The 10771-nt window shown below is 41.7% G+C and overlaps 1 protein-coding gene across 2 annotated transcripts in view; it reads right to left on the bottom strand.

Moving 5' to 3' along the window:
- Positions 1–3253: 3253 nt before the first annotated feature.
- The window catches only part of DSG2 (desmoglein 2), a 48229-nt gene continuing 40711 nt past the window's right edge, over positions 3254–10771 (bottom strand). Inside the window, exons 12-14 of one of the 2 annotated variants that reach the window (XM_068563138.1) lie at positions 9320–9441; positions 7768–8103; positions 3254–6103 (exon numbers count right to left, since the gene is read on the bottom strand). In XM_068563138.1, coding sequence (XP_068419239.1) covers positions 5081–6103; positions 7768–8103; positions 9320–9441 — 1481 coding nt within the window. In that variant the 3' untranslated portion in view covers positions 3254–5080. The remainder of the gene's footprint in view (positions 6104–7767; positions 8104–9319; positions 9442–10771) is intronic. The other variant, XM_068563137.1, reaches the window with a different exon arrangement.

The raw sequence follows: 10771 nt of genomic DNA, 5'->3' as shown, positions 1-10771 counted from the left end.
AAAGCAGTTCTAAGAGGGACGTTTATAGCTATACAAGCCTACCTCAAGAAACAAGAAAAATCTCAAATAAACAATCTAACCTTACACCTAAAGGAACTAGAGAAAGAACAAACAAAACCCAAACAGCAGAAGGAAAGAAATCATAAAGATCAGAGCAGAAATAAATGAAATAGAAACAAGGAAAACAATAGCAAAGATCAATAAAACTAATACCTGGTTCTTTGAGAAGATAAACAAAATTGATAAACCATTAGCCAGACTCACCAAGAAAAAGAGGGAGAGGACTCAAATCAATAAAATTAGAAATGAAAAAGGAGAAGTTACAACAGACACCGCAGAAATACAAATCATCCTAAGAGACTACTACAAGCAACTCTATGCCAATAAAATGGGCAACCTGGAAGAAATGGACACGTTCTTAGAAAGGTATAACCTTCCAAGACTGAACCAGGAAGAAATAGAAAATATGAACAGAGCAATCACAAGTAACGCAATTGAAACTGTGATTAAAAATCTTCCAACAAACAAAAGTCCAGGACCAGATGGCTTCACAGGTGAATTCTATCAAACATTTAGAGAAGAGTTAACACTCATTCCTCTCAAACTCTTCCAAAAAATTGCAGAGGAAGGAACACTCCCAAACTCATTCTTTGAGGCCACCATCACCCTGATACCAAAACCAGACAAAGATACTACAAAAAAAGAAAATTACAGACCAATATCACTGATGAATATAGATGCCAAAATCCTCAACAAAATACTAGCAAACAGAATCCAACAACACATTAAAAGGATCATACACCATCATCAAGTGGGATTTATCCCAGAGACGCAAGGATTCTTCAATATATGGAAATCAATCAATGTGATACACCATATTAACAAACTGAAGAATAAAAACCATATGATCATCTCAATAGATGCAGAAAAAGCTTTTGACAAACTTCAACACCCATTTATGATAAAAACTCTCCAGAAAGTGGGCATAGAGGGAACCTACCTCAACATAATAAAGGCCATATACGACAAACCCACAGTAAACATCATTCTCAATGGTGAAAAACTGAAAGCATTTCCTCTAAGATCAGGAACAAGACAAGGTTGCCCACTCTCACCACTATTATTCAACATAGGTTTGGACGTTTTAGCCACGGCAATCAGAGAAGAAAAAGAAATAAAAGGAATCCAAATTGGAAAAGAAGAAGTAAAACTGTCACTGTTTGCAGATCACATGATACTATACATAGAGAATCCTAAAGATGCCACCAGAAAACTACTAGAGCTAATCAATGAATTTGGTAAAGTAGCAGGATACAAAATTAATGCCCAGAAATCTCTTGCATTCCTATATACTAATGATGAAAAATCTGAAAGAGAAATTAAGGAAACACTCCCATTTACCATTGTAACAAAAAGAATAAAATACCTAGGAATAAACTTACCTGTGGAGACAAAAGACCTGTATGCAGAAAACTATAAGACACTGATGAAAGAAATTAAAGATGATACCAACAGATGGAGAGATATACCACGTTCTTGGATTGGAAGAATCAATATTGTGAAAATGACTATACTACCCAAAGCAACCTACAGATTCAATGCAATCCCTACCAAATTACCAATGGCATTTTTTACAGACCTAGAGCAAAAAATCTTAAAATTTGTATGGAGACACAAAAGACCCCAAATAGCCAAAGCAGTCTTGAGGGAAAAAAAACGGAGCTGGAGGAATCAGACTCCCTGACTTCAGACTATACTACAAAGCTACAGTAATCAAGATAATATGGTACTGGCACAAAAACAGAAATATAGATCAATGGAAAAAGATAGAAAGCCCAGAGCTAAACCCATGCACCTGTGGTCAACGAATCTATGACAAAGGAGGCAAGGATATACAATAGAGAAAAGACAGTCTCTTCAATAAGTGGTGCGGGGAAAACTGGACAGCTACATGTAAAAGAATGGAATTAGAACACTCCCTAACACCATACACAAAAATAAACTCAAAATGGATTAGAGACCTAAATGTAAGACCGGACACTATAAAACTCTTAGAGGATAACATAGGCAGAACACTCTTTGACATAAATCACAGCAAGATCTTTTCTGATTCGCCTCCTAGAGTAATGGAAATAAAAACAAAAATAAACAAATGGGACCTAATGAAACTTAAAAGCTTTTGCACAGAATAGGAAACCATAAACAAGATGAAAAGACAACCCTCAGAATGGGAGAAAATGTTTGCAAACGAATCAACTGACAAAGAATTCATCTCCAAAATATATAAACAGCTCATGCAGCTCAATATTAAAAAAAGAAACTACCCAATCAAAAAATGGGCAGAAGACCTAAACAGACAATTCTCCGAAGAAGACATACAGATGGCCAAGAAGCATATGAAAAGCTGCTCAATATCACTAATTATTAGAGAAATGCAAATCAAAACTACAATGAGTTATCACCTCCCACCAGGTAGAATGGGCATCATCAGAAAATCTACAAACAACAAATGCTGGAGAGGGTGTGGAGAAAAGGGAACCCTCTTGCACTGCTGGTGGGAATGTAAATTGATACAGCCACTATGGAGAACAGTATGGAGGTTCCTTTAAAAACTAAAACTAGAATTACCATATGATCCAGCAATCCCACTACTGGGCATATACCCAGAGAAAACCATAATTCAAAAAGACACATGCACCCCAATGTTCATTGCAGCACTACAATAGCCAGGTCATGGAAGCAACCTAAATGCCCATCGACAGACGAATGGAGAAAGATGTGGTACATACATACAATGGACTATTACTCAGCCATAAAAAGGAACGAAATTGGGTCATTTGTAGAGACGTGGATGGATCTAGAGACTGTCATACAGAGTGAAGTAAGTCAGAAAGAGAAAAACAAATATCGTATGTTAACACATGTATGTGGAACCTGGAAAAATGGTACAGAGGAACCGGTTTGCAGGACAGAAATTGAGACACAGATGTAGAGAACAAACGTATGGACACTGAGGGGGGAAAGCAGCAGGGGGGTGGTGGTGGTGGTGGGATGAACTGGGAGATTGGGATTGACATGTATACACTGATGTGTATAAAATGGATGACTAATAAGAACCTGCTGTATAAAATAATAAATAAAATAAAATTCAAAAAAAAATAGACCTTATTTAACAAGAAAAAAAAAAAGGAAGATAGGGGCAGTAAGAAGATGGGGGCAATAAGAAGATATGGGCCAAGGGCTGCAGAGAAGGTCGCCTTTTTATTTAAATATTTTGATGATACACATACAAATACAACGTTTCTCCTGTAGGACAAATGTAAAAACTAATACAAATCACCCTTTCAGGAACAAAGAAAATCATTTAGAAAATGTGGTGACTTTATATATAGGAGACATGTTAGGTTTTTTAAGCCTGTCTGAGGTGGAAACTTAAGACCAAGTTTTGTTTGGAGTACATAGATCACATTCACATTTTCACACAGTAGTGATATTCTTGTTGCAGACTTGGCAAAAAATAACTACTAAGTCTATAATGAAAAAAAAAGCAAAAACAACTAGTACGTAGAGAATAAAAACTTTATAGCATGGAACAGTGACCTTCATTTTGGCCACAGGCTTATGGTGTCTAAAAATATTTGCCTTTTATTCATACACATCAGTGGGAGTAAAAAAGTATAAACCTTTTGCATAACACATTTTTAGAAGTGTGCCACAAAATGAATTTTTAGAGATTCATTTTCCTAGTAAATATATTAAAAATTCATGAAATCACAGCCTTTAAAATTTATGGAAATTATTTTGTTGTGGAGGATATTTATATAATTGATTACTGATATGCACTTATACTTTGAAACCTGAAGTGGATCATTTCTTCAGGGAGCAATAAAAATACTCTATTCATTTGGCCAAAACACCCAAATCACTTTTCAGAAAGAAAGGCATGATGTACAAATTCAGGTCAGCTATACAATATTTAATATTCCATGTAGTAAGTCATGACCAGCTAGTCAATGACTTTGAGATATGGAATAAATCATAATTTCAAACTCATAATTATAGAAATTATAGGGTCTTTCAGTATTTTTTGCAAGTATAGATAAAAGAGTAGCTTCTAAAATTCAGTTTAATTCTACAAATATTGAATTGGCACCCATGGTAGGCACTGAGGATTTATAGCAGTGAAAGGGGTTCTTACCACCGTGTATATAGTTAATTTAGATGTACTAAATTAGAAGATAATGTATCCTGAGTTTTTTAATAGTATATTATTCCTATAAAAAATAAAGTGATTTTATATTTATGAATTTCGCCCTGAATTATTCTACTGAATTTGAAGTATTTAATATTTTCATGATTATTGAGTGACAAAGGGAAGGTATAATGCTGTTTTTGAGGTCATACAACACACGCACACACACATACTCAGAGTCCAATGCACACGCACACACACAGTTACGTGCACAGAAACACACAATGTGTGTTCTTACGGTGTCAGTGTTCCAAAATTCAATTAACCTTACGTGGATTGAAGGGCCTCTAGTTTTAAGGAAATCAAACAAGCCAAACGGGTCACTCAAACTGTGCATGTATCTTTGGATAAGTAAGTTGTTGATAATCTTCTAGGTGCAGGAACGTATGGAATACAGAACAGCAATGTTAAATGTTAACATGGTAGGCAAAGAGGCCCACTCAGTTTCATGGGGGGCTCTATCGGATGGCTCATGAACTGGACATTTTGTTAATTTGATAAAATTCTTAGAAACCAGATTTACTCTCTATTTAACTTGCTTTGTGAGTGCTGTGAGTACTGTGAGTACTGTGAGTACTGTTCGGCCATAAGTCACTCAAAGGCGCCTAAGTCACAGCATCATCATCGTGCCCCCTCAGTAAGCCCTGGGGCATTTCTGAATTGCACTCCTAGAAGCTAAGACAGTGAGGCTCTCTGCATATTAGTGACCGAGAAAAATTTGCAGCCCAAGGTATATGTGCCTCTTACATCTGTAAGGCTCATGAAAAGCCAGGTCCTTTGAAAACATGAAATGAGTCACTGCTAGCTAGACTCTGGGGCGGTGTGTGGTTAGGAGAAGGACTGCTGGACTGTGCCAGGCTTGGAGACCCTGGTGGAAGACGTGGTTATCGTATAATTAGAATGACTAGACTCCTCGAAGCCCGAGTCTGGCAGAGGGCCCGGGACTCCAGCTCCAGAAACCACAGTCTTTTTGGCCATTACAGAGGTTTCGGCAGGAATCTGGTAATTAGATTGCAGAGTGGAAGCTGGTGTCAGCACTCTTTCCGTCACTGTCACGTTCTGTCCTACGGCTACACTGCGCGCGGCCAGAGGGGGCTGCACACTGGAGCTGGGGGCGAGGAAGCGCTCTCTTTCCCGCACCGTAACATAGTGTGCATCGGGCAAGTGCGGGGTGCCCTCCAGGGGGCCGGGTGAGCCCCCGTGAGGCTGGATGACTCTCTCAGTAACCACGATGCTACCCTCACTAGCGTACTGCTGCTCTCCCAAGGGGGACGCCGGGGCATAGACCCGCTCCGTCACCATCAGGCCTTCGGACCGTCTGGGGTCCAGGACCACACTGCTCAGTGGCACCGTGGAGCCTGTGGCATAGGAAGTTTCTGTCACTATCACGTTACCAGAAGCCAATGGATCTGAAAGTGGTGCAGCTACCTTTTGAGCCTGCCTAGAAGACACGGATTTTTCAGTGATTATTTCCTGAGTGACTTTCTCTGTGTTTGCTTCATGCAAAGGTTTTGGAACTTGAAAGCTGCTACCAGAGGGATAAGTATTCTCGGAATTAACCCTGGTTTGCTCACAGAATGAATGTGAAGCTGCCTTCATGTCTGTTTCTCTCACAGGTTTTGGCCTCTGCTCGATTTCCATATCCATCTCTATATTTTGACCCAAGCAAACTTCAGCGAGTGTCTTGAATTTCAATCCTAAGTCATCTAAGAAGCTGTCATCTAGCTCTCCTTCAATAAAACTGCAACAGCCAATGGAACCCTGGAGAGAGTCAGTTTCTTCCTGAGAGTAAACCAGAAGGCAATCTTTGGCTGCGTGAATGTCATCTTCCTCGGTATAAGAGGCAGCTTTCTAAAACGGAAAGAAAAACAGGCATATAATGAGTGACGCACTTCCTTTAAGAACAAGACTCTAGATTCCTGCTCAAAATGTTTAACCTCGGTCTTGTAGTTAGACAAGAAACACCAGAGAAACACAAATTGAAGGACATCCTACAACAGGACTGGCCTGTATTCTTAAAAAAAATATATCGTGGAAGATGAGAAAGGCAGAGGGCACTGTTTCAGGTTAAAGGAGACAGCAGTGTCATGACAACTAAATGGAAAGCAGGGCCCTAGATGGGAAAAACAGCGGCTATAAAAGACATTATTGGGATAGCTGGCTAAACTGAAATACGCAATGTGTCACTGTTCAATCTCTGTACTGTGGTAATGTAAGAGGACGTGTGTGTGGGTGTGTGGGTGTGTGGGTGTGTCTGTGAGAGAGAGAGAGAGAGAGTGACAGAGGGACGAGGGAGGGAGGGAGAAAAGGCAAAAAGCAAATGTGGCAAAATGTTAATATTTGGGTAATCCAGGTAAAGAGTATATAGGAGTTCAAACTTTCTATTATTCTTGCAAATTTTCTGATGAGTTGAAATGATTTCCAAATTAAAAGCTGAGCACACATACATAATCAAGACTGGTTCATGCATGATTAGAGCAGAGAGGGAAAAAGATACTGAAATAAAACAGGGCACCAGAGTGGAGCCTGGCAGTGAGATAGGAAATGGACGAGAAGTGCTCTTCCTTGACACTGACCAAATCACCATTTCCCCGTCTACCTGGGGGCGGGCAGATGGTATGAAAGAAGGGAGGATGGGAGGGAACAGAAAGTGGGAAAGCACTCAGGTAATTTGCAGCCATGCGGAAGGGAGGGGACAGAAATAAACTGGCCTCTATGGAAGCCCATCCCTTCACTCCTCTCAAGGGTCCTTCAGGTCCCTAGCAATCTGACTCTGCCCATCCCATTCCCAGGCATGACCTGGTTCTCAAGAGAAGCTTCTAATTCCTAATCCCAGGCATGAGCTTTCTGACTGCATCCCATCATCTTTCCTGCAACTTTCCTTCTAATTTTTTATGAACCACCTCAATAGTGAACCAAGTACTTGCCTTCAAAAGAAAACACTTAAACGGACATAACAGATGGTGTTTTTTAGGTCATATAGTCTCTCCCCTCCCACCCTACCCGGCGCATCTCTATCAAGTCCGCTCCTGCAGAGGGACAGCACTTTCTGACCCACTGACATCAGCCTGGTCATGTGACTCGCTTTGGCCAATGAAATGTGAGTGGGAAAAGGCAGTGGCTTTGGGGGTCGTTGCCAGGTTTGGCATTGCTCTGTTCCCTGTGCCCCAAGGATGCCAGCTTCCTGGGCACAAGCTGGGCTCTCAGCACACATCTTGGAACGCGGACCACATGGAGCAGAGCAGAGCTGCATCGAGGGGCAAAAGCATGAATGTGGGAAATATGCCCTGGCGAGAAGCAAGATCGTGGGGTCATTTGTTGTCACCACATAACTGAGCTGACTGACTGACCCAGTGGGTCACACCTCTCCTTTCTCATTGCCTGTAAGCCTTCTCTTAACGAAAGGAACAGTGTCCCATTTAGATCCAAGAAAATGATTACCCTAATAACATCACGTTCACATAGAAATGTCCCCCCCCTCCTTTCCCCGCCAATACATAAAACCCAACACTTACTTCAGTGAAATAACTTCTTAAGAATTCCTCGTTCGCTGCCACCGCAGCTGCTCGAGCTCCGGCCACTTCTCTAGAAGCCGCTGCGGCTCTCGTGGTCCGAAGGGTTTCCGTGGTCATCAAGGCTCCTGTTGTCCCTGTAACCTGGGTGGCCCCCCCTGAGACGAGGCTTCTGTATTCTTCCCATCGGCCGTCCACCTCGGACATCTCATGCTGCCCTTTGATAAAGGAAGCGGAGCTGCTTCCTTTCACGGTAGCATCCTTGGTTGTCACAGCTCCTGTCCCACCGCCTACAGCTGCACTGTCTCTGTGGTCTGCCCCTAGAAGAGGCACCACTGCCTGTGAGAGCAAACACAGCCGAGTCCCGGACGGTCAGTACGCTTGGTAGAAGGACCTGAGCTAAGTGAGCGTATGCAGGGAATAAGATATTTCCGCAGAGGACAATTAGGAAAACTTTGCTTGAATGACTGCTGTTTTGAGTCTTCTGAAGATCTCCGCTCTACCTTCTGGTTTTGTTAGCTGATTTTAATCCAAGGAGAAAACAAAAAACTTTAAAGTATGGTCTCAGCCCATTCACTCTACTGGCACCAGTGGCATTTCAACTTTCCTCTAGAGTTTGGTGCCTTCTTTTACGGTTCTACAACACTTATTTTGTTTTATATTCTGGACACACGGCTGCCCCAAATAAAGACTACCTTTCCCAGCCTCCGTTGCTGCTAGACTAAGTTCCGGCTAATGGGATTTCAAGTGGAAATGGTGCATGCAACTTCTGGGAGGTGTTCTTAAAAAGTGGTTCCTCATTTTTCTTCCATCTGCAGGCTGGAATGTGGGATGGTAGCTGGTGTCTGGAGGGTGGGGCCAGCAGGAGAGTGAACTCCTCCATGGAGGAACAGGAGAGAGGAGGAGCCTGGGGCCATGCCATGGAGGAATCATCACATTGGTCCCAGACGGCCCATGTTTATATTTAAGCCACTGTTACTCCGAGTTCTCTGACACTTGATACTAAATCATATCTTATTAGGCAGGAGGCTTATGGCAGATGGTGATGAAGAGACCCCCGGGTGAAGATGCAATAGAGAGATGATGGGAGATGGCTATTAAGTAGGTAGGGGAGGGGATTTTGCAACATTTTACAACTGTCATGGGGGTTGTGGGTGCCCCTCTGCCGGCACTATGCATCGCGTGGAATGGAAATGGAGAAGCACCTGGCTGTGGAAGACAACCATTTAATATCGGGACAAACATTTCTACCTAAATCCCTACACACTCTTCCTCTCTTTAACCTTTTTTCTACATTCTCGGTGTCACTACCCGATGCTTCTTCTACATTCTCTGTAACTTAGGACCTGTCAGGGTAGAGCAAAACCACCTCAACTCTGTCCTGGCAACAAATACAAAGTAAGTGGTTATTCGAGCCCTGTGTTTAACGAAGGCATGTGAATGAAATCTGTAGTAATCACTTTACTCTCTCATGACCTAAGGTGTTAGAAACACTTCCCAAGGCCCCTTTAAAGCAGAAAAGAAGACATGTTCTGTTGACATCTGATTATCTGACCTTGTCTTCAGGTGGTGCCCCTTCGTTGTTCCAAGGATGCAGCATCTCTATGGTACCAGGGATGGGGGTAAAGTGTTTGGCACCCTTCCCACAATGGCACATCAGTAGTAGAAGTGGTACAACTGGACAGAAACAAAATTGAGTACAGAGAAGGTTAGTCTCGACAGATGTGCAAATTCATGTTGCATAATTTTGGAATTTGCGTATCTCTTCCTGAGTTCAGTCTTCACTTATTTACAGCCCTATTTTTCTGTTTTTCTTTTCTTCCTCTGATCTAACGTCACCAAGCCTGTTTCGGGTGAGTTATACCTAAGCCTAAACGGCAGGATGAGGGAGTCTTACGGATTCAGGGTTCTTGGCCATCACAAAGACTGTGGTCAACAAGTGGAACACCGAGACTGGATTTGATACTATCCAAATCATCAAAACCAACTTAAAGGCTTAAATTTTTGGGTTTTTTCTTAAACCACTTTAATTTTTAATATGAGAAAATTCACCATCTAAAATATACATATGTGTTAAAAACGAAATCAGAAGTCCCTAAGGGTAGAAAAGCTTTAATATATTCAAATATTCGAGAACATTAGAACTTCTATAATACTGCACCACTTTACCCTAGAGCAGAATTTGGCAGAAGGCATGACTCACTGAGGTTCCAGTTAACCTCTGAATTACCTAAGTACTATTTTCTAAAAGGATTCCACATTAAAAACCCTTAGAATATATATAACATTTCATCTAGAAGTTAATAAAATTTCAGAGCTCCCTCCTTCAATTTTATTCTACCTCCAGGAGGAAGTAAAGGCCAATGCTGGCCCCTTGATCAACAGAGTAAAGAATTAACCACATCTGCAAGCAGCCCACCCCAAATTAGCTTTTATTGACGCTCCCACGTGGCAGCTTCCAAGGAAGAGCTGACTACTCCCTAGGATCCTTTTTATGTAATAGTCACGATAGTTACTATGCGTAATGAAAAGACTGAAATCAGCCAGGGGTAATTCAACAAATGTTTATCAAGTGTCTGCCATGTGCGAGGCACCATGTTAGGTGCTGGGAAATCTGAGGTGAGAAGGCAATGCAAGGAATCTCCAGGTAAAAGATGTAGTCCTGCCCACCTATAAACTTGGTAAGCTGAGACAAGTCATTTACCACCATGTCTGTATTTTTTACCCATTAAATGGAGATGATGGTATAAAAGTGCACTATAAACTGTTGAGTGCTGTGCATTCAATTGAACATCTACTAATGGCTTTGACAAGCTCGTCTTCTGACACTGAAATAACTGAGGCTGCCTTGGAGGCGGTTCTCTGCCCATGAGCAGTGGTCAAGTGGACTCGTTCCACACGACCCCAGGCTGCAGTCTTCTGTTCTTCAGTGAAAGGAAACCCAAGGTCGTTGGAGGGCGTGCAGGGAGGGCAGGGTTGGTTGTCACTGTTGGGAAACATACAAGTG

The sequence above is a fragment of the Eschrichtius robustus genome, chromosome 14, assembly GCF_028021215.1.
Source record: "Eschrichtius robustus isolate mEscRob2 chromosome 14, mEscRob2.pri, whole genome shotgun sequence".
NCBI classification, from domain to species: domain Eukaryota; kingdom Metazoa; phylum Chordata; class Mammalia; order Artiodactyla; family Eschrichtiidae; genus Eschrichtius; species Eschrichtius robustus.
The sequence above is the reverse complement of the archived record's forward strand: the minus strand, read 5'-3'. Positions and strand labels throughout refer to the sequence as shown.